The 24001-nt window shown below is 39.7% G+C and overlaps 2 protein-coding genes across 4 annotated transcripts; one reads left to right on the forward strand and one right to left on the reverse strand.

Annotated features, from left to right (window-relative positions):
* Positions 1–1287: 1287 nt before the first annotated feature.
* mpnd (MPN domain containing) lies at positions 1288–7405 on the forward strand. 2 transcript variants are annotated; one of them, XM_061033275.1, is made up of 14 exons: positions 1288–1940; positions 2574–2776; positions 2980–3201; positions 4077–4176; positions 4270–4348; positions 4437–4533; positions 4620–4692; positions 4798–4874; positions 5364–5532; positions 5731–5801; positions 5953–6042; positions 6142–6234; positions 6367–6453; positions 6499–7405. In XM_061033275.1, exons 1-13 carry the CDS (start codon positions 1937–1939, stop codon positions 6451–6453), a joined length of 1365 nt encoding a protein of 454 aa, XP_060889258.1. In that variant the 5' UTR covers positions 1288–1936; the 3' UTR covers positions 6499–7405. The 2 variants fall into 2 exon arrangements, with proteins under 2 accessions (XP_060889258.1, XP_060889257.1); XM_061033274.1 differs by having other exon boundaries at positions 6367–7405.
* Positions 7406–7904: 499 nt separating this feature from the next.
* On the reverse strand, positions 7905–23032 carry sh3gl1b (SH3-domain GRB2-like 1b). Of its 2 annotated transcripts, XM_061033276.1 has the most exons (10): positions 22663–23032; positions 16924–16992; positions 15653–15725; positions 15424–15567; positions 14981–15114; positions 14679–14837; positions 13139–13242; positions 12818–12951; positions 12229–12276; positions 7905–10511 (listed from the first exon to the last, which is right to left on the reverse strand). In XM_061033276.1, exons 1-10 carry the CDS (start codon positions 22705–22707, stop codon positions 10318–10320), a joined length of 1104 nt encoding a protein of 367 aa, XP_060889259.1. In that variant the 5' UTR covers positions 22708–23032; the 3' UTR covers positions 7905–10317. The 2 variants fall into 2 exon arrangements, with proteins under 2 accessions (XP_060889259.1, XP_060889260.1); XM_061033277.1 differs by lacking the exon at positions 12229–12276 and having other exon boundaries at positions 22663–23024.
* Between the last annotated feature and the right edge of the window lie 969 nt (positions 23033–24001).

Here is a 24001-nt window from a genome sequence, read left to right on the forward strand (position 1 = left end):
TGAGATCCAAAAGGTTCTGTACTCCTCTACGCGTCAACAACCTGACAGCTAGTTTCCAAACACCTCCACATTACAGCGCCTATTTTACTTTTCTCACCATGCATTGGAAAATACAGGAATTGATGAGTAATGAAGATTGCACAAGTGAAAATATCTCTTGCTCCTCTTTGCCGATCTGTATGTTGAAGATGGAGGAAAGGAGCAGCAATCTAACCCGTGTAGAGCAACATATTACAGCAACAAACTTGTTGTAAAGTGTGACGGGAGATACAGTATGTGTCTTACATTTATGCATTTAATGCTGTCAATGGTGCAAATCTTTTCTTTGTCACTTGCAATGAGCCACAAGTCCGTCCATGCCCAGCAAACTTGGTCGCCTACCAAGTGTTGCTACGCCCTCAGTACTCAACAGAGCAGTTTCTGTTTCCTCTCAGAACTTCAGTGCAGAAGATTTGTCTATAGGAAGAATTTCAAACCACATATTATACATGACTTGTGAATGAATTCTACAATCAAATATGTTATACATAATCATGTCCAGGCTTCCCTTGTTAGCCTGGCTGCATTTTTTCATATTATTAGGGGATTTGTGGTTCAGCTCACCAGCGCTATTAATACATCACAAACATGATTTCCTTGGTTTCGTTTCTCTTTGCTTTGCTATGAGATGGCGGTGGAAAGTTAATTGTTGGCGATGCTTGAAAGAACAGCGTTTATTTTCAAAAAGTATTTTTGACATTTTAACGTTATACCTTTGTATAGAGAGCACAGTTCACCAAAGAAAAATCACTTTCGTGTTTAAGCATGCCTGGCCATTCAAGCTGATTAATGTGACTTTGCATAAAGTTCACTTGAGATTTGAACGGACAAAAAGTGCTCATTCAGGGTTGCTCTTTTAAATTATGAATGATCAGTGATTAAAAAAGGACAACAATAATAAAATGCTGTCAAGTATGCCACTGGAAATCAAAGCCTATTAAAAGCAATGTATTAATCCAACACATTTTCATTAATGCCAGTTGAATGTATTGTGAGTATCAGATGATAAAAAGAGATAATCCTAAAAGCATTTGGATACATTGCAATTGTAAGCAACATATCATTTCCACTACAGCACGGGTAAATTTGTTGTTACAGAGGATTTGGAGTCAAACACCTGAAGTGTATGGTTGCTTCTTATTTTCTAAACACAGGCCTGTTAGCGCCATGTGGGGGCAAAAGAAACTGAAAGGTTTGCTGCCCTCCGCAGGCTGCTTCCCGGTAATGACTCTGCTTTCCGGAGATAAAAGGAGGAACATCTCGGTGTAGGGAAGAAAACCACAGTGTAACTGAGAAAAGTACGGGACTGGGTCGTGTTTTTATACCACACAAATCACTAGTTCAAGCCCCTGTGCTGTGTTTTGTCATGCACACAGACCCCACGGTCTTCAGGATGTAGCCTACTTTTAATCTGCCTGAATGCCAAATAGCGGTGGGTTCACCCGCACGGGGCGACACTTCATCTTTCCGGAGGAAACGCAAATTTATCGCACCATTGTTTACGTTTTCAATAACATTCAAGATGTTTCCTTTATCTCGTACCGACTATTTTGTCGTTTGACTTGTTGTGTGGTATTTGTGGACTCGTGAATGTGTGAATAATGGTAGATAGACCGGCATGGCACGTCAGATAGAAGAACACAGGGAGAGTGACAAGGACGGGGAGAGGGAGAAAGAAAGGGGAGGGGAACTGACATTAAAGCAACACAACAAGGAAACTACACTGCAGAGCCTCAGACGCCTTCATTTTATGTTTTTGAATAATAGCAGGAGCTACTGTGGCGAAGTGTATCCGTGAAATCTGCCCGGAGCTCAACCTCACAGCAGCAAGTGCCCCGAAAAGGAGCAGCTTTTCACCGAGTTGGATTTAAAGGCGCTCTCGGACGCTTTCAGAGATATGGGTGAGGATAATAAAAGGGGGGGTTTAATTGTAATTCTGAAGGAAATTAAAAGAGGAGGGACAGGCCTCTACTTATGGACAGAGCCGTGCCCTAATGAGAGGTGGAAACAAAGACCAACCGCATAGCTTTTCTGTAATTAATGAAATGGCATTTTAGATGATCTGTAAGCTCTTTTGGCCCCTTGAGGTGTCTTTTAGCATGATAGGTCTTCTAACATTTCAAAATGATGTTAAATGCTACATAGCATTCTTACAGTGGAGCGTTCCTTTTAAAGTCACTATAATTAGGCTGCATTAAGGAGCATTTGAATAGGTTGTGTTCCTATGTTACTAATAGTAGGCTTTATAGATGTTTTACTATAATAAAGTGCTATATGTATCTCAAACAGCAGGATGTTCAATTAGCAAATATGAAGTAAAGGCATCCTAACCTGTCAATATTGTGGTTTTGTTGTACTCTACATATTGTAATATAATGGAGACCTGCTCTTTTTGAAAAGTGCCTTGAGATAACATTTGTTGTAAATTGGCACTATACAAATAAAGATTGATTGATTGATCGACATATCATTTAAGAAGACCCGTGCACATTAGGATCCATGATGTGTGTGTTTGCATGTGTGTGTGTCTTCAGACTCAGAGCCACCCAGCTCTCCACAGGTGGTGGAGGATGGAGGAGAGGAGGATGAAGAGGAGCTGAGCGGAGGGGAGGAGGCAGACCTGCGCTCCAGCTCTGGCCGGGGCTCCCTGCTGACCCGGAGAGGCATCACCCTGAGGGTCCTGCTCAAGGATGGGCTTGTAGAGCCAGGAGACGGCGTGCTGGCCATCCACTACCTGGTAATAACAAACACTGCAGCTCGGTACAGTAAGAATGTTGTTATACATTATGTATGTACATGTTGTATCATCTTAGTTTGCACCTATTATTAAAGTTAACCTGAAATTATACACCATGAAATTCTCTTATCAGTGGCTGAAATGGGGCAAACACAGAGTTGCTTGATTTTTTTATTTAAATTCTAACTTCTCTGTTTCCTTAGGGTAAGAACTTTGTAGGAGACCTGTTGACTGATGGGAAAATAAGATGGGTGGAGACAGGCCAGATCTTCAACTCCCCAAGTGCCTGGGCGACACACTGCAAACGTCTGGTCAACCCAGCCAAGAAGTCTGGTTGTGGCTGGGCGTCTGTACGCTACCGGGGCCAGAAGCTGGTCCAGTACAAAACCACATGGCTGCACAAGTACCAACCCAGCGCAGACATGGTGAGAGGATAACAACATGTGTTTTTTCAGTGATACTCTTATATATTTAAATATGAGATATAACATGGTAGTCTGAACAGTATGAAGTCAAACATGTGTCAAGGTCAAACATCTGACCCTACATTTTAGCAACAGAAACGAAAAGTGCTACCTTAGTCGCTCATACAAAGTGTAGTTCCAAAAAAGGTTGAAACCCTTGTTTCAGTTTTTATATGTGTAAGGATTAATCATTTCAACCTTACCTTATTACAGTTCAGCCAATACCATAGCAGTGAGGTTGCAGAGGTTTTCCAGAGTGTTGAACTGGACTCTTTGTTTCACTCGTTTGCTAAATGAAGAAAGAAAACCTGAATAGAAACAAAGTAGGTGCTGACAGTGAAAGAGGGAAGAAGCGTGTGGAGATGAGTTGTGAGGAGGTTTCCTCCTCAAACTCTTTCATTGAAAGATCTTTTAGGAGCCTGAAGAGGCGAGTGACCAGGAAAAACAAATAAAAACGTCTACATGTTTATCATCAATGTTCAGTCTTAATATTTATAAATCTTTAATGTCTCCAAATAATACCTCTTACTTACACCTAGAAATGACTGACGGGTACTTAATCTAAAAACAAAAAAATATATATTGCTATTTTTCAGTAAAGAACAAAGGAAAATGTTTGAATGGAGAGTATCTGGAAAACTGACGTTCATTGTCACTACAGCCAGTTCTTTTTTTATTCACATTTTATGAACAGAAAAAACACGTACTCATAATTCAATTAAGAATGACCTTGAGACCCATTCGTTTGAATTAGTTACACTCTTTACACCACTGTTTCTATGTTTATTTTGTTTTACATTGGTGGTTTTGTGTTTCTTTGTATTTTGTGATGACAGAGCCTGGTGAGCGAGGAGGATGATGACGAGGATGAAGAGGAAGGGAAGACAGCTGTACACGCAGATGAGAAGAACAAGAACAACAAACCTGGATTACACGGTATAATTGCCTCTTCCTCCATCTTAAAACAAAAACACTTTTCATAATAGTCTAGTTTGAACAATCTGTAAAACAAATGTTCTTTTGAAACAGACATAATGGTTTCACGCAGATCAGACAGAGAGAGAATTCCTGTCAGATACTGCACGTTGGGCACCAGAGATGCTACCAGGTACTGACTTTTATTCTGAAAGATCTAAGTTGTATTGTTCTTGCACTGACTGTATCAGAGTGTGATTGACACTTTCTTGTGTCCTCAGAGATCCACACACACTGGTGGAGCTGTCGGCCTTCTCAGCCATCAACAGGTTCCAGCCTTTCAATGTAGCCGTGTCCAGTAATGTGCTTTTGTTAATGGTAAGCAGCAACTCTGTGTAAAAGAAAGGAATTGAATTTTGATGAACACTGAGGAGAAAAACGTTCAAACTTTCTCTCCTCATCAGGACTTCCACTGTCACCTGACCACCAGTGAGGTGGTGGGATACCTCGGAGGCAGATGGGATACCAACACACAACGTGAGCGTGACTTGTAGCACACTTGTTAAATATACAGCCGTCGAAGATAGAAGTGATTCTAGCTTTAACCCTATCATGGTTCATTCTGTTGTCGGTGTATTTCAGTGCTGACAATTCTGAGGGCTTTCCCATGCCGGACCAGACTGGCAGATAGAGACTCTGCGTCTGCTGTTGAGGAGGAGGTATCAAATAAATCAGTGAATCATTAGTCTGCACTAACAGCATGCATGCCTTCTGAGAACATGAAGGGGAACGACACCCATTTTTAAAAATTCACAAGTGCTTTCAGCTCCTCAGGTGGAGCTTATCATCCAGCGCTAGTCAACATGCATCTCTCTTTCTAAAGCCAGACACCAAAGTTTTCCATGAAGTTTCAGTTTTACAAAAATGTCACAAGCACTGACAGAAATATCAAGGGATAAAGACCTTCATATGAAATCTTAAAAAGTGTCTTTCACTGACGTTTCTGCGCTTATATTGGCAGGATTAAAGCAAAAAAATAAATGAGCAACATTTAACATTGGACAATATCTGCCCATCTACGTCTGAGCTTTCCCAGTGTACTGTAATTACTGTGGTGTTATTCATTTTTCTTTCACTCAAGTGAAACAACATGGAAGCAGAGACTTTTTTTTCTAATCAGTGACGGTGACATGTTGACCCTGCTGCAGATCTGTCAGAACCTGTTCATGCGCGGTCTGTCGTTAGTGGGCTGGTACCACAGTCACCCGCGAGGTCCGGCTTTACCGTCGCTGCAGGACATCGACTCCCAGATGGACCACCAGCTGAGGCTGCAGGGTTCAAACAACGGCTTCCAGCCCTGCCTGGGCATCATCTGTGGTATGTCTCTGCCTTGGTTTATACTGTTTGACTTTAATGATGTGATCATACGAGGGAAATTGTCTTTCCATTCTTCTACATAAATGGGCTTGGAGGGTCTTGAAGGATATAACTGAGTAACTTTGAAGGTTCATTGACACTGCAATAATGAGAGATCAGTAAAATGCTTCTAATGTCTCAATGCTATGTCTTATTCAGGTCCATATTATCACGGCAATCAAGGTGTGGCATCCACAATAACTCCATTCTGGGTTGTACCACCACCTGAGGTGAGGAACAAACATTCTACCTTCTCTACTTCATGTTTTTTTTTTTTCGTTTTTTTTCTAACTTAATTCAATGTGTTCTGATTTTGCAAATGTAAACATACACGTTTGCAAATGTTTCTGCTAAACTTCTGTATCTTCTGCCCTCTTGCAGCAACGGTCCAATGACTATGGTATCCCAGTGGCTGTGGAGGTCACATATGTCCAGGACAACTTTCTCACCAGCGATGTTCTTAATGAGATGGTACAGATACAGCACCCTGAAACCTGTGAAAACATTTGTGTGGTACATTTTTGTGGTACTGTTTATCATTCTAAAAGGGCCTGGTTCTTTCCTCCACAGATGCTGCTGGTAGACTTCTACAGGGCTGCTCCCGACCTTGTCCAGTTCAGCCAGTACTGGTGTCCTGATACGACCATGATGGACAAAATAAAGGTACGACCATTTGAAGAAAATCTGTAGTCTGTAAAACCATGCAGACTTTAGATTTTGATCCTGGCATTCTCCCTCTTTCATGACTTCTTACACACTGATCACCAAACTACAAACTTCTATCTTCTTCCTCAGGGCTCTCTGAGTTGCCATGCTCCCAAAGACCAGGCCTACTCTCAGATCTTAGAGCATGTTTACAGTCAGCTGAACAACATGCAATGAGCGGGTGTGCTGTGTGTGTGTGTGTGTGTGTGTGTGTGTGTGTGTGTGTGTGTGTGTGTGTGTGTGTGTGTGTGTGTGTGGGGCTTCTCTTCAATTTCAGACACCTTTTGTGCAGAGGTGACAAGACAGGATGTACAATGTCAAAAAACCTGCTTTTCAAATGCCTTTAATTCTTTGCTCTTTGAGTGCACTCATGTTCGACAGTAATTTGAGTTTAAAAAACCTGGATACTTTTGGAAGTGAAAAATCTGTGACTTAGTTATCCACAGAAGTTTGAAATAAAAATGGAGAAATATAAAGTTGATAAATCAAACTAGAAAGCACTGTGTTGAGGTAACAAAATACTGATGTGTGTGAAAAGGACACTAATTGTACCCTTATCATCGACATGGAATCAGCCCACCTGACTGGCCACTTACCCTTCACACATGGACCTATAGGTGCCTATCTGTGGCAGTATTCTGTGGAAAGAGCAGATACTGCCAGGTAGGTGTACAATGTAAACTTTCAGTGTGGCGTTGTTGCCTTTAAAGACCAAACCAATAGTGCAGTGGTTTGGGAAAAACATGATAAAGAGTAAGGTAAAAACTACTACCTTAGCAAAGTATGCAAATGTATCTAGGTTTGAGCTTAACTTTATTCTGCACTTGGTTTTCTTGAATGTTTGTGTTCCTTATGGCTGCAATGTGGTACTAGTTATTCACTGTGCCATTCATTTTTTACCAACCTGTGTGTGTGTGTGTGTGTGTGTGTGTGTGTGATATGTTGTGAAAGTTTTGTAAGACATGAGTCCTGTAGGCTAGGACAGATATTTGCTTCCTCTTTTTTCTGTTCTGTATTTATTACTAACAGTGGATTGTGCGATGTACATGTATGAAGACAGAGCAATGCCTTAAGCCTGCTGATGATCCACAAAACATTGAAATAAACACACTGGAACTATTTAAACATGCCTGTGTTCTTGTTTCCTTTATTTCCAGGAGCTCTGTTGGATTCATTTTTAAAAGACGCAGCAAATAAACACACATGGTGGTTAAGAGGAAAGTCTGGGTATCCCGTGTCATTAAGGTTCATCATCAGGGGGCAACGAGTATCTTTGAAAAGTCTCATGGAAAAAGACCAAGGGAGCATTCCCACCACCACAGAGCAGAGCTCCATGTTTTTTTGTCAAATAATTCTAGATATAAACAAAAACAGGAAGTAGAAAAAAAAGAGAAACATCACTAATGCATCTTTTTAACATTTCATAAGCAGTTGAGTAAGCATAAGATCCAGGGAACAAACTGACGATTTGTATGCCTCAAATAAGCCAAAACCAAAGTTAAAAAACATTCAAATAACTACAAAGCAGAAGCTTTTAAATGTTTAAAATGTGTTTTAAGTCAGCTTCATTTTGTTGTCAAAAGACTGCGGTATGGATAAATGCAACAGAAGCGCTTTTCTCTTTATTATTTATTGTAAGAAGGGGTGAGGTGGGGGACAGGTAAGAAGCACATACATTACTCTGATAATAGAAGAAAAAACGTTGCGGTTAAATTCTGTACTTTGTATAACAAAAGTAAAAAGACAACTTAAATCTAAGACATACATTTATAAAAGGTGAAATAGAGGACTACATGCAAAGATTAATTTAAATGTTTGAAGGTCTTATATATAAAAAAGAATACAATAAAGAGCCACAATGAATTCATGCTGTTCACAAGAGCATTTAAGACTGATTCAACAAACACATTGCCCTTTAAAAGGAGAAATCAGTGGGACATTTCTTTTCAAACATGTTTTAAAACAGACATAAAAAAAACAGTTTCCACCTCTCATTCGTCAAACTACACGTCCAAGAAACTGCCCATAGTGTCAGAGATGTGCAGGAATTTGCACACACGTATTTTATCTTTACACAGGAAAAAGTGCCAAAGGCTAAAGTTAAAACCAAATGTTGAAAATAAATCCGGGACCATTTTCTTAAGTAGCTAGGTTAGGGTTTTGGTTGCTGTATTCATTGCAGTACTTTACCTCTGTTCTTCTCAAAGGCACTAAAACAAAGCATGGACTTGTTGTAATAACAGTGTGATTAGGACAGTCCTTTAACTTTGCCCTGAACTTGATACAAGCGTTCAAATGCAGTTAGATGTAAACATATTAGACAAGGACCAAAGTCAGAAGTAGAGGAAGTGTTTGGCAGTGGGGAAATGCAATGATAACGGTTTCTTTCAGGATTTATTTTTGGTAACAAAAGTGTTCCAAAAGTCAAAATGGTATAAACATGTTTTTCCCTTGATGTTTTCCCTTTCGCTCCAGGTTATTCCCTCGTACTCAAAAGTGTTTTTTGGATCAGACTTCATCTGTGGCTAAATCCAAAACAAGGAACCAGCCTTGTCTAAAAAGATCAACTTAAAAGAAAAGAAGTCTGTTTATATCAGCTCCGTGTACTTACAAACAAATGGAATCAGAGCTGTGATGATTGTGAATCATCAGAAGGTCAGGATGAGTTTAGAAAGCAGGGGTGAGTTCACAGTATCAGAGACTACAGGGCAGACAGACACAGTGGGACAGTTAGTGATGAAAAGATCAAGTCACTGCCAGCAGCGATACCTAACAGGCGCCTCACGCCGGGTTCAATAAGAAAAACAATTTTCCACAAAACAGGCCCAAAACTAAATGTAAATATGGCTGTGTTACAGAACAGTTTGCAGTTTCACAATCATGTTTCTATTGCATTTAATACGACTTTTTGGCTCCGCTTCCTCTATTGAACAGACTAACAGACAATCCCTAAACAACCTATCATTCTGCATCTCTGGACAACAAACACACACCCGCCCAAGTGGCACAAAGGTGCAACGTCTGCATTCAACTTTGGGTCTGTGTGGAGCAAGTGGTGGAGTAAATCTCATTAGAGGACCAAGGTGCAATTACATCTTCTCGAATATTCAGTAAGAACCATTGAAACTGCTGTAGTAGGTTCAGACTGACATGAATCAAATACTGAAATAATACATGAAAAAAATATATTTCAGGCCTGATGTTCTCTCAAGCTATCATCAGTGCACAGCTGACACACATCTTTAAAAAGAGCATTAGAAAAACAGAACCTGAAACATGTCTAAATCATACATTTAAAGAACATTTAAACTTGTATTTCTTGTGAAAAATGTGAATATAGTGTTTTATCTTTTTATGCACAAGTTAAAAGTACATCTCTATTCTTGTGTAGTTCCATTTAAGAAATGTAATTCACGTTTGGCCAGCAGGTGGCACTAACAGGTGAGCTCAAGTCCCAAAGGGGCCCACACACAAATGCTTTCAGTTTTGAAATGAAATGGCATTTAAGTGTGAGCTTTAGGTGGACCTCTTCAGCCTGACACCTGACTGTTGAGTTAGTGACCAACCTGAGTTTGAAACGGACTTCAGTCACACACAAATAAAATCAATATGAATGTGTCGCCTGGTCATTAAAGTCACCAGATTTAATACAAATTGTCTTTATCAGTAATTTGTGGTTAGAGAAAATATTGCTTTATAAATGTGTTGATAGTTAACGTTCAAGAAATGTTTCTGACTGCCATTTTAAAGAGTTCTGGCATTGTGTGTCCATTCAGTCCTTTTACCTCTGGGTGGTACAGGCTATTGTCCTGTCTGGACTTTGACAAGTGACCATCTTCCCCAAAAATCCTGTTGACAGAAAGTGCTCGTCGGTGAAGATGATGTTGAACCTGAAGGTGAAAATGAATTCTCTGCAGACCATTCCTTGGCTTCACTTTCTCCCTCTCTATCAATTCTACTCTCTCTCTCTCTCTCTCTCTCTCTCCCCTCCTCCTCCTCCTCCTCTCCTTCAGTCTCCTCGTTGATCTCTCGCTCTGTGTATTAGTGTGGCAACGGGACGAGGACCTCAACATAGTTAAGAGGGAAGAATCCAGACTGGCTGTTCAGCATTCCCTCGTACCAGTTCTCGTCAATCTGATTGGTCAGGGTGATGATGTCGCCCTCGCGGAAGCCCAGCTCTCCCTCGTTCTCTGGGTCAAAATCGTACAGCGCCTTACAGCTCGGCTGCTCCGGGGCTAATAAAACACAAACAAGGAGGCAAAGAGTGAGTTTGGGGTAGGACAATATGTGAACACTTTTAGACACAACGAGGGATCACAGCAAATTGTTACACTGCACACCTTAAGCAACATTAACAGGTTTAATGTAGGTCACAGCACTTATTGTTAATGTATGTTAGTAGAACATAAATTAACTTAACAATCTGCTCAACTAAAATACCCACATCATTCTATGACACCAGCTTTCAGCTTGTATATTCTCCTCACTCTATCTGTCGTTTCCCCATCTCTCTCCCGCTGTGACCTCACATAGATCAGCAGAGCAGAGTGGCGCTCCACACAGACAAACTGGGCTTTTTTGTCTACAAACAATTTTCTCATTGTATCAAGTATGCCCCACAGACTGCAGGGCAGGCAAGAGGCGAGGCCAAAAGCTTGGATCACTCACTCAGTCTCTGTGTGTGTGTACTCCATAGAGTATCAATTTACAGAAGCAGATACCGTGATGCTAACACTTGTTTAAAAAGTATACAATCAGAAGAGATCTCTCTTAGCTTATGTTATGGGTAAATAATTGCCAAACACCTGTTAAAAAGACTTCTGTTAAGGGTTGTGATCAAACTCTAATAATGTGTATTAGCTTGTAGGCTATTTTCCACACCATGCCAGTGTTAATGATCTTGGATTATGATTAGAAATTGCTTTTTTGTCCACTTGGATGCACAGAGACTAGCTGTACCCTTGTACATCACTTACGCACAGCAGTTAGAAAGCAGCATCAACAATAATTTAAAGTCACTTTTCTAATGACTGTGAGGTCAACATTTACTTTATCTTGCCTCTGTAGTTGGTCTTCTCCTCCTAAGGGAAAGATCTGGCTCTTTGGTTGCTAACTGACTCATTATTTAGGCTATGTGGTTCAGCCTAAATAATGGGCGGCCCCCCCCCCCCGCCCGCCCTGAAGGTCAAGTTGGGCTTTTTGTGCCTTTATTGTAGAGATAGGATAATGTTAGAGTCGGAAATCAGGGAAAGAAGTCATTTAAGGATACCTTTCCAATAGAAAAGTACAGCTGTCATTAAAAGTAACGCATGAACACCAAGATTCCTTCAAGTCGTCGTGTCGGCATGTCGGCTTGTCCCCACCCCCCCAACGCTGTAAACCTAGGGGAAACACTGTGGTTGCTTGCTGTGTCTTTTGTCTGATTCAAGTGAAGAATTGTTGACAAAGACAATAGTGTGAGAGTGGTGATAGAGAAGATAACCCTTTTACTTAAAACATGGGATGTGGGTTCAATGTAAATACAAATAAAAAGGGATGATTTTCAGCACATTGACACCTCATAGTTAATTGACAATAGCACAAAGACAGCACATCAAATGTTGAATAAAACATGGGGTTTGAATGTTTTGGATATCATCAATTTCTCATTTAAATGTGTAGTGTGCGCACAGTCAAGCAAACCTAACATCTGGACTTAAGGATTGGATCTAGAAATGTTCAGAAGTTTGAATATTCAGGCTGCACTATGAAATACTGATTTCATCTGAAACCACACACATGCTGCTACACTCCACATGCAACAAAAACGTCTAATGATGTATAGAACCTGTGAGAAGTAACTTATATATTGCCTCCTACATTTCACACCAGAAGCTGTGCAAGCACACGGCACCGTTTACACACCACAGAAACTGTGACTGTGAAAACTGGCCCACACAATCTGTGACTCACACAATCTTGGTTTCCGAAAGGACAATCTGGCCAAGGGGAAAGACGACTCTAATGGTGACGTCAGAGGAGAAAGGAACAAGGTCAGCTGGAGAAAGGCCAGCCAGATGACAGGGCAGGACACACACACTGACTGACACTCAAACACACACTCTTCACATGCGGAAACAAACGACCATTTTCTCATGGCCAGTGACTGAGTGCATTTCACAGATAAACATTCAGTGTCTGCCACCATTTACAAGCCTCACAAGTCTGCAGAAAAAGAAGGTTTGTCGAACGTTTTTCTGCTCAGTGGTGCTGATTAGTTGCAGGTTTGCAATTTAGTTTAAAGGAACATCAGTTCTTGGCTTAGTCTTGAGAGAAACAGCTGGATGTCTGCTGCAGATCATATTAGAGTGATGAAAGTGTAAAGAAGAATTCAAAATATTGCCAGAGAGAGTGTTTAGTTTTCTCTTTGTTTTGTAAAAAAGAAATCACCTCATGCACTATTTTAACACCTAATGATAATTAAAGTTTTCTCCAGTGTAAATTACACACATTTTGCTCTTTGCATGCAAATATTCAAAAAACCCCTTCAGCTGTTTCTTACCTGAGTTACGTGAAGGTGGCAGGGCCATCGAGGTCGGGTAGCCTCCATTTGAATGGTTGTCGTCTCCAAAGTCAAAGATAGGTTTGGGTTTAGGTGTGTATTCACGTCTTGGTCGACTCTGAGCCTCATTCATCCTTTAAAAAAAGATAAACAAATATAAAATGACATATGCAAACATCCAGAATAAATACAGAACGTTATATGAAGTCACTTGAACTGAACTGGAAGCAGACTTGAGGACAGCTCTTTGCAGAAAGCTGCACACTCACATGAACTATAGAGAATGTTGGTTTTTGTGCGTGTCAGGTTTCTGTACTTCACCTGTCTCGGAGTTTGTCAGAAAGCTCCTCCAGCACCTGCACAGCCTGCCTGTGGTACTGCAGCTGTGACTCCACCAGAGAAGAGAGCTGGCTCACCTGCTCGATCTACACGCAGACACACAAACACACATAAGTACCACACTAACACAGGACAATCAGTGCAACTGTACTTCAACTTCTGAATCTGTCATTGCAATGGATAAACAGTTACATTATCAAGAAAAGTAAATAAAAGCCCGAGTGTTGAAGTACAGAGACACTCTGCATCCTGGAGATCAGCATCTTAAAGCTTATTACATTTCTTTATTCTTTGGAATTTTGTAATAATAATGTAAATGGTCTCACACGCACAGCTTTACCAATGCATAACATTTGAATAGACATAAGGAACAATATCAAAAAGGCTGACACAGGAGAAAACACAGGAAATATGAATCAGACTCACATCCCTCATATAGCACTTGTCACATTCACATAGCCAAACTGTCCTCAATATAAAAAACTAACTGCTTGATTGCTTTGCAGGAGCATAATTATACTCACAAACCAATTTTGACATGCATGCACTTAGATGTACCCTCTAACCTGTCTAGTTTGCCTTTGCCATTTACAGAGCAGGCACATTTTCCAGTTCCTAAACCCAAATTGTGATTAAATGTTGTTTAACTGTTTAACTGTCTATTTAAAGACCTGTGTATCTCTCAGAGTTGCATTGTGCTGAATGGGTGTGTCCTTACTCTTACTAGTGTAACTATTGAAGTGTGTTTGTCCTGTGGGTGTGTACTGGAAAGCAGGATAAAGTCAATGCAAGATATGTCACATATGTAGCAGGCTGCAATTGAGTGCCCGACCAACCTGGGGTTTGTGAGGCCAATACTAACTTACGATGGGAATAGTGTATTGAAAAATAGACTTTCTTAGATTGTGTAGCACTTTTCTAGACTTCTGACGTCTGAAACAGCTGTTTACACTGCATGTCACATTCACACACTGATGGCAAAGGCTGCCATGTATGTATGTTTCAATAACTGATTTTGTAAAAACATATAACCCGATACACTTTAAAAACAAAACGTGTCATTTTAAATACATAGTCTATAAATACTGCAGACTTCATATTTAAGGGTCAGGGACTGTTTTATTTGATTTGTATACTGCCATAAGGACTACAGAGACCGCATATCAAGATTGTTTATCTGATGCTTGTCAATGTGTTCAAAGTGGGTAAATGTTACAAATAACTGAATGCTGCTGCTTTCCACCAGCTTTTAACCATCTGGGTTATTACACTATAATAATGATAATTCTGTTTTAATCCTAAAAGCCTAGCCAGGGACAGGGGTTGCAAATGAGCCAAAGCTAGAAACTTTTATGCATGGCATCTACTTTCTATTTAACATATGAAGCAATGTTTTCTGCATGTGTCCCTGTTTGATAAACAAACAAACAAAAACAAAACTAGGACACACTGGCTTTTAGGATGTAGATGCGCCTCATAAACATTAACTGTACACACTGAGTAGAGATAAACCGGTCCTTACATCAGTCTCCAGCAGGTTGTACATGCTCGTCTCTGCCACTTCCTTTGACTCATGAAACTTCTCCAGGGCCTGTCGAACCTCCTCGTCTGGGATCTTGCCCTGGCGCTTTTTCTTGTAGTCGTAGTCCAGGCGACGGCCTTCCAACTTCTTCAGGTGGTGCTGAGGTGGTGATAGCCGATGTTTAGGAGAGAGCAAATAACTAACAACCATCTTGCATTAAATGAAAATCAGGCAGTTTTACTATCATGTTTTTAATGTTTAAACAATGAGAGAGATTAAAAACAAGTGTAGTATCAGAGTACCTGTATCTCTCTGAGGTCCTTGTCACACAGTCCTTGCAATGGATCAATGAAGTTCTGTTTGACATCAATATCTAGAGAATCTTTGACTTCTGCCAATCTCTTCATGGATTCTCCAACATCTACTAACGCTCCACCTAATCCACAAAGACAGAGATGAATAGCTCGGTGAGAAGAGTATATTTATAAAGCACAATCACACGTTCAGACCACTCACATAGAAACAGAAAGTGTAAAACAAACCCCTCACACACAGACCTGAGACCAAAAGATAGAAATACATAACTTAAACTAGTTTAACAAAAAATCCTGAGCCACTTAAATAGTTTGGGTTATCTATCAGTCAGTATTTGAAACCACACAAGCACAACCATGCGCACCCAAAAACCCCATAATAACAAACCACAACATTCCTCAGTATACACAAATAAACAAACACGTCTCACCAAAGTTAGTCTCCTCTCCGAGTTCCTTTCCAAACTTGCCCATACACTCTCCCAGCAGCCCCTCAGCCTGAGGGTAGCCGGGGTTCTTCACCTGACCACGGATCTTAGACATGGTGTTCAACATGGACAGTTTGGCCCGCGATGCTATGAGAGGAGGGGAAACTTATTTCATCCAACAGTTCAAAGTGTCTAAATAAATGCCAAAAATAAGAAATGAAAAGCTGCTCACCGGGGTTGGGCTGAAGGTATTCTGACGTTTTGGAGATTACCTCCACTACTGCTTTACTGGTCACATCTACTTTCTACAAATCACAACAAACACACATACAACACAATCGACAAAGAAGCAACTACAACCACAGACATCAAGAAAAGGAAGTGTACTGAAACATTCTAACCATTGCTTGCATTTGCTTAATCGTAAATCAAGTTTGAGTATTTGAGATATTGTGGATGATCAACTAATAAATGTGGCTGCAACCAATCGTAATGATCCTAATAATAATGCTTTTTATTATCTATTTATCTGCTAATTATTCTCCATCTGTATCTGATTATGTATCTGATATTATTAGAATTTTGGTTAAAATTACACATTTTGATCAATACTCAACATTAACAATATTCAATTAAAGCTTTTCCTTTGAATAAATGCGTTTATGATCTGTAAATGTGAGCCCGGCCCCTTTGTAATTCTTTTAATCCAGTCTGAACCAAACAACCAATCCGGGTTAGCTCTCATGTATCTAGCCAATCACAGTGACTCTGCACAAACGTACATTATCAAGCTTCTACATGACTCAAGTCTCTCACTCTCTTGCTTTCTTTTCCTCCGACCTTGCTGATATTAAGCGTTTTTGGGATGCATATTGATCGTCTCTCAGTGTTTCCGTCCTCTCAGTCAGACTTAACTCGCTGAGTGGAACAGACCGTTTGCAATGACAATGGTTTGGTGTGCATGGTGCGTCATGTGGTCGAAGTGGCTCAGCAGTGAGGTAGCAGAGAGAGAGGTGTGAGGTTTTTTTCCATTACAAAAAGATAAGACACTGATGATCAACTTTTCTTAAAAAACCCAATTTGGCGTTAAAGGTTTATATTGTGCCCCAAATCAGTTTACTATCATTTCAGATGACTATGAAACCCAGAAAATCTACATTTTTTTGAATGCTGGAATCAGCAAATGTTTACTTTTCTGGTTAGCGACTAACACGGGTAGCTAAATTTCCAACAGTTTCTGATGTATTTGGTAATTCAAGAAACCTTTTATCTACTTATCATTCAGCCTGTGTAAAAGTATCAGCAGCCTAATGGCAATCAGCTTTTTTCTCGTTCACAATGCTGAACGAAACTGTTCTGAACCAACAGAGGATGAGGTAATGCTTTAAATGAGGTGTAAACATTAACAGAGGTCACCATGAGAAAATGATGAACTGTGTGTTAAATCAACAAGGCCTTTTTCTCTTCTGTTTTCAGACCACAAAAAGATGTCTTCTCTCTTACCCGTTCCAAGTCTCTGAAGTCATCATCTAGTTTAGTTCCTTCGGCACCACCAACCTTTTCACTCACCATCTAGAGGGAAGGAGGGGGGAGAAAGCGATAGAGAGAGAGGGGAGGGGGAGATGGCAGGAAAGGGAGAGAAGGAAGGAAGAGGGAGGGAAAAAAATAAAGAAAATGCCAATTAATTAATGCTGCTCATAAGGTTTTGATTTGAGTTTTGCTCTGTGTAGAAAACAAAACACTTATGGATTTGAAGGGGAATTGTATATTTTGTATTCCGAGTCTCAAAATCCTACCTTTACCCTAACCCCTCAGGTGACTTGAACAAATGAATTTGGAGCAAAACGGCACAAACAGAGTTATGCAATCTCTTTGGTTACCCTTTACAGGATGAAAAAATGTAGGACCAGCTAACTCAATGGAGCAGACTAAAACACGTTGATTAAAAGCACATGTGTTTCCAGGACGATCTCTCAGCATGTTTTTAGGTCACATAAAAAAAAAGTATAAGAAAAGGAAAACAGATCAGCTCCCGAGTATGTAGTACACATATTTGTGTCCATCCTTCTTGACTAATTACTTTAATTGTGAGCAGAGTTTGTGTTTTTTCAGAGAATAACACACACTGATTCTGACTTCATGAGTCTGGACTGCCGTGACTTTGAGACACTTGAAACTTGACTGCGTGAGCTGCATAGTTCCATGTCTTAGTTTAGTTTATCTGAGCAGAAGACTGGAAAACAACTCACATCACCACCAATAGGGGGTTTGAAAATGGCATGCAACAACAGTCATTGGTCGCATGCTAACTTGGGGACATAAAGTTCTGCAAGTGCAAACTCTAACCACTTCAAATACTTTGTTGTTGTCTTTGTTTCCTGCGATGATTCCAGGGAAAATGTCTCACAATACATCTGTGGTGATTGTGTCACAGCAGGATGTGATGAATCCGTCCTGCTCTGGAGGTTTTAAGGTAAGCTTGTAACAGTCCGGCTTAATCTTTAATCTTTAAACAATGCCCAACAGTATAAACAGAGGGAGCATTTCTAACTGCTTGGAACGTTAATGACACACTGCGAGAGGGGCACTGAAAACTGGTCAATAATTTAGATTGTGTCTGTTAGATTTAGACTTTATTTTATACCACTGAATGGGGACATGTTACTGAATTTGAGGGAGACGTTCCTATCACATTCAACACAGTTTAACAAAGTCATTTTTGAACATCTGTATATTGGCTGGCTGGCTGGCTGCACCTGTCGTTAGAGGTGGGGAAAAATTGATTCATGTAAAAATCGAGATTCTTATCTTCTGAGATTTTAAATAGATTCGTAACTTCCAAAAATCTTTTTTTTTTCCAAAGCTCTTTAACTCAGTAGAATGCCAAATGGAGAATTTGGGAGGTGAATTTGAATCATGAATCCAGAATCTTTTTAAATTGAAAATAGATTCTCAATCTAATGACCCCAAGAATCTAAATCATATTGTGAGACACCCAAAGATTCCCAGGCCTACTGTCAATGCACATTCCACTTTTGTAGATTGGCCACACAATCCTTTTGTGTGGTGGGCTCTAAAATGTATTATTATTAGACATATATTCCTTTGAATACGAGATTAAACTGATGTAAAAGTCAAATTCTCTCGTCTATCTTACAGTACAGCTCCAGTGCTTCAGGTGAGGACGATAGGGATCACGTCGGAGCACTCGACTCGCCACTTGGTGGGCGTGTACCCGTTTTATGGCGGTTGATATATTATTTTATTTTGTTTTCACTCCTTTTTGAAGTAGCCTCAATGAATGTAGTGTGACACATTTCATACATAATGATGGAGAACTTGTAGTTATTATTGAGATTAATAATACTTCAATAACTTCAAGTCTCCTTCATCTAGAATTTATTTTGGAGAATTTTCTGAGTCAAGGGAAAATGCATTTCTAAGAATATGTGATTTTAAAAAGTTTATTTTTCTTGTTTGTCATGTATTTGAATATCCCTCGGGATCAATAAAGTATATACCTATCTATGTCACTAGTTTATGCTATTTCACCAATAAAAAATAAGTAGATAAAAATGAAACAGGGTTTCATGATGACAGATTTTCAAACTTCAATATGATTTTAGTGAAAATCAAACAATATTGATACTTGTTTCCATACCAATGTCCCAGGCATCCGATATGTTTTTTTATTACCAAAAAATGCAGGCAAGCTCCTGCACATTGTATAATTGCACAGATAAGTTTCAGTACCTAAATGCTTCAAACATGTTTGCGCAGTTTAGACACTGCTCGTTCTCTTTTGCTCTGGTGAAAAGTATGACTGATGATCTGTAGTTTTTATGAAAGCTTATGGACCTTTTGATCCTATGGATCATGAAAATAACAGATTGTATTGTTTTCAAACTTGTGGCATCAAAAATAATTGATTGCATTTTTGAGAAGTATACTTTAGATTTACTAATGTAGATTTTTTTTCTCTCTATATTGGCTGTTCTAAAAAAACAAAATGAAATACACAATGCCTGCTCTTCTTTGCAGCAGCTCAGAACACATCTTCAAGATAAACTGCAGAATCTCTGCTGTATGAGGAAAGCACATGACAGGGGGCCTTGGGGGATTCAGGTCACAAGTAAAGATACAGCCTCAACTCCAGGCCGACTCAGCATTACACTCCCTCAGAGGAAAGATTGCAGTATGCAGTGCTTCTTTTTTGCCATCTAACTTTTTATGCACCCCAGTTTCACGAGGGACTGTATTACTTTATTTGAAATCTTTGAGGTAATAAAGTAAAATATATGAATACATTTGTTATCCACTTTTTAGTGCTGAGCTATTTTGTCTTCAGCCACTGAAAACATCAAGCTCTCGTGTCAGTGTAACAGAACTGTTTACATGCACACAGGCTCAAAGGACTGGAGCCCAAAAACATCCACAAAAGGTTTTCATCTGGAAGTTTGGGTATAAACATGCATATAGCTACACTGAGGCGTGAGTTTATAACAGGTATCCTTTTCATCATAATGACTGGGAATTAAACGTATTGGTGGTTGGTTAAAAGCTGGTGCACTGTCACAAAGCCAGTAACTGGCAGATTGTCAAACCCAGAAAGTTGACTCATAGGACTGAATACAAAATGAAGAGCAAGAGAAAGGAGACATGTAGCAGCCTAATGTGGATCAGGTTTGTTTACCAACATTGCATGTGCAAATCAGAAGAAGAAAATATATTTAAAGGGAAAACTACTGTATATTCAGAAGGTTAGCAGACTAACACAACAAACCTGTCAATGTGTAGCAGATTATTCTTTGTTAAAGCCAAAATATGTCAGTAAGGAAAACGTGTTTAACAGGTACAGTATAACACTATTCACAGTATCTGCGCAAACCACGTTTCAAGAGGAAATTATGTGACTGCTATGAGGAGTGTTAGATATTCAGAAGCCTTTCTGCTGGAGATACATAAAAACTGTCTGGTATTCTCAGTACATGAATGGCGCTTAGTGATTTCAGTCGGTAATATTATTTGACAAAAGTAAGAAACCTTGTACTTAACTATAAGGGACATCTCTTGGTGCATCATGCAATTTCAAATTTTCTACATCGCTGCATAGAAGCTAAAACTCTCCGCTTTTTTGCAGGGAATCAGAAGGAGGGAAACTATCTTTGTCTGGCATTCAAAGTATCTGTTCAATGACAAACCCTCAATTAAGAATATTAATTTCCTGAGGGGTCAGATAACCTAGCGGTTATGTTGTGCGCCTCATCTACAGAGGCTATAGGCATCATCGCAGCGGCCGTGGGTTCAAATCAACCCTTTGCTGCATGTAATCCCCTATCCATAAAGTCAAAATGTCCCCAAAGAAAAAGACAAAAAAAGATGAGTAGTTTCCCACTTGAGCATTATCTTTGATGATCTGAGAGTTAACACCCAGTATGATACATATATAAGGCCAGAAACAGTAAGGCTGTGCTCAGACCATCCTGCTTAGAAAATGCAACACTCTTTATTTCTCGGAATAAAGCCAGCCAGAAAGTAGTCATGGGGTTGCCAACATACATGCACAACTTCTGCTGCAGGCAATGTGATGCAGGCATGATGCTGCATCACAAGTGGGTTAACTAATACAGCTTCATAAACTCTGTATACTGCATAGTTTGTCACAACAATAGCAGGGTAAACAGTATAAACACAGTCTGCCAGATAAAACTAAATAACCAAAGGATATCTCAATTGATAAATTCTACTTATAACTCATAAAACAGGTTATAACTGACAGTAAGCATTCATTATTATTGCTAATTGACCAGTATAACAGCACACCTCTGGACAGATGCTTGTTTCCTCTTGTGTTGAAACTGAGTAAGGTCATCTAGAAAGCTTTAAGCATTATTTGTGTGATTATTTGTTTGACATTTGCTTAGCTGACACACAAATTGCTGGTATTATCACTTGCTCTAATTGAATCTGACATTTCAGGTTGAACATTTCAAGTCAAGAGTAACTCTATGTAGAAAAACAAACCAAAGAGATGGACACACAGTAAAAGAGAAAACTTGGGAAATGTGTGAACTACAGGGAACAGATTGATAAACAGCCAACTTCCTGCATGCCTCCAGTGTAGAAAATCTGAGCAATGTGAAGAGTTATTTACTCTCAAGGAGTTTTGGCAAGAAAAGAAGCTGCATTGCAGTTGAATAAAGGGAAAGCACACTTTTTTCCCCCCACCTCTTTCTGTGCATCATCCCTTTGGTCTTTTTCTAGTGAACTACTGTACTGCCCCAAAAACCCTCAACTATTCATTATCATTACGGTCTGTAAAAACAATCCTAAATGACAATTGTATTATTTTTCCTCACAACCAACCCATCAGGGATCGGAGTATGTTCCTAACAGGAAACTGGGGTAGAACCCAAATGTCTTTCCTGCTTAGATCAGCAAAGGCAAGGGGAGGGAAAAAGAGTCCAAAAAAATATTTTAACCGTCCCCGCCCATGACTGAGCGAGCTGGCACAAATTAAAAACACTCACGCAAAGTTTCAGACACCAAAAGACACAAATATATTGTATGTTTCCATGTCTAGTATCTACATTTCTAACTCAACACAATTTCAGATGTATTCCCGGTAAATACTGATGAAGCACATTAATCAAAACACAGCTGGAAAACAGGTAACAGAGCCAAAAGAAGCTCAACTAAACACTTATATTCAGATACTGTGTTTCTCAGAAGTGGATATATATGTGACTTCATAAGTACTCTTTCTCATGGTGCAGAGCACAACCAACTTTTTCATGGATTGTTATTATTTTTTTTACTGTGTTGAGCTGTGAGTCAGCCGAAAAGTTCCCCAAAGGAAGACAGAGCCAGCACCAATGTTGGCTGCAGAATTAACACTTTCTTTCTGGGTAAAAAATGCAAAACAAAATAAGCAATGTTTTAAACCTTTAACAATATAATAACGTTACTTAGCATTAGCTAGAGTGAGTTGATTGTTCCAACTAATGTTTACCAATATAAACTTGGATGTTAAACTATCTTAAAAACAACGTAAACACCAAAATGATAATAACAATAAAGTTTCACACACTGACACAAAGTGTTTCTATCGTTATCTTAAAGCTTTCACCGCACAAATCGTCAACATTAGTCAACGATATACCGCTAGTTAGCTGAAAATGCTAAATGAAGCTATCAGCTAACGAGTCATGACAACAAAAAAAAAAAAAAAGTTTTGCAAACCTGGCTGGCTTTATAAAACTGTTTCTTCAAGCCCGCTACAGACATCTTGAACCCTGTCCGTGTTCAGCTTCCAGAGAAAGTGTAAATAGGTCACGATACAACTAAAGTTAGCGTTATAGTTAGTTAGAAAAGGGGCCAGTGCAGAGATGTTTAGGAGGACTCATAGGACTGCTCAGCCGTCACTCCAAGTCGGGACACGCCAACTGACCACGTCCACGTCGAGGAGGGGGATTCTTCCCACTGTCAAAACGCAGCGAAATATGTTAAATCCACCAAAAACCGTCAATATTATCCCGAAAAACGAACACGCATACAATCGAAGTCACACTTGTACGATTTACAGGGCACCAAATCTGCGCCAGCCACTTTGGAGAAATCAGTTTCCTGAGTTTACATAGCAGATGTTAGAGCAGGTTTATGTTAGTGCACACTGCACTCTGCTGGAGGTAGCAGACACACACCTCTCTGTCTGCTGCAGAAAAGACCAGATGTTACCTGCATGTTGGGACTTGAAACATTGCGGGAGTAGGGCCTGTGTTGCCCAAAGGCAAAACTGAGCTGCTGCCTTCTAGGCCCCTAGATTAAGCCCCCTTTCCTAGTTCTCATCGCAGTGTGCACAGATTTCCTGTTCCATGTTGCAGCCTTGAAGTGATAAAACTAAAAATGCATTGTATGAGCTCAGACCTGAATGATCCTGTAACTTAATTTTGGTCTATGCATTCTCCTCAGAAGTGGGACTCAAGACCAGGTAATGAACCAGAAGGCTTTTTAAGCTCCTATAATGTCTGCTTATATTGCATTTTAGTGCTGGATATCCTTCAACAAAATTTCAATTTAAACAGTAAAACGTAGTTGACACAGTAAGCCTCCTGGGTGACTTGGATGTGGGGCTCCAGGGCAGTCGGCCTCTTTCTCTGGTTATTTATCCAGTTAAAGCATGTAACTATCAACCTGCCATGTTTTTATTACTCAGTAACTATATTTAAACATTCATATAGTTCTGGATATACATAAGAAGCATTTGCAAGACTATGGTTCTAGTGAGGAATACTGTCATAGGAAGATACATGAATTGTTCTGCATGGCAGCATGGCGTAAATAGACAAACTAAAAGTCAAACTGCCTACGGTAATTGACACAATGGTATGGAGAAATTCTCCTTTTGTTAATGGCATCCCTAACATTGCAAAAAGGATAATTAGAAACACAAAGTTATTGTATTTAACTTACTGTCTGAAAATGGATGGAAAATGTCCTTTGTGGTTATCAATCATTTTCTTTATATTGAATGGCAAATACATTTATTTTCAAACATCTTACTCTGTATGTAACCAATACG

This window comes from Labrus mixtus, chromosome 3, assembly GCF_963584025.1.
Source record: "Labrus mixtus chromosome 3, fLabMix1.1, whole genome shotgun sequence".
In the NCBI taxonomy this organism is placed as follows: domain Eukaryota; kingdom Metazoa; phylum Chordata; class Actinopteri; order Labriformes; family Labridae; genus Labrus; species Labrus mixtus.

What these genes read in the sequence shown, in the direction of transcription:
- mpnd (XM_061033274.1), top strand. An exon ending in GTAATGTGCTTTTGTTAATG is followed by an intron (nt 4,534 to 4,619) that starts GTAAGCAGCAAC and finishes TCTCCTCATCAG; the next exon opens with GACTTCCACTGTCACCTGAC. An exon ending in CTGCCTGGGCATCATCTGTG is followed by an intron (nt 5,533 to 5,730) that starts GTATGTCTCTGC and finishes TGTCTTATTCAG; the next exon opens with GTCCATATTATCACGGCAAT.
- sh3gl1b (XM_061033276.1), bottom strand. Translation starts at nt 22,707, where the DNA reads ATGTCTGTAGCGGGCTTGAAGAAACAGTTTTATAAAGCCAGCCAG. An exon ending in AGGACCTCAGAGAGATACAG is followed by an intron (nt 14,838 to 14,980) that starts GTACTCTGATAC and finishes TCACCACCTCAG; the next exon opens with CACCACCTGAAGAAGTTGGA. An exon ending in CTTTCGGAAACCAAGATTGT is followed by an intron (nt 10,512 to 12,228) that starts GTGAGTCACAGA and finishes GTGTTTTATTAG; the next exon opens with CCCCGGAGCAGCCGAGCTGT.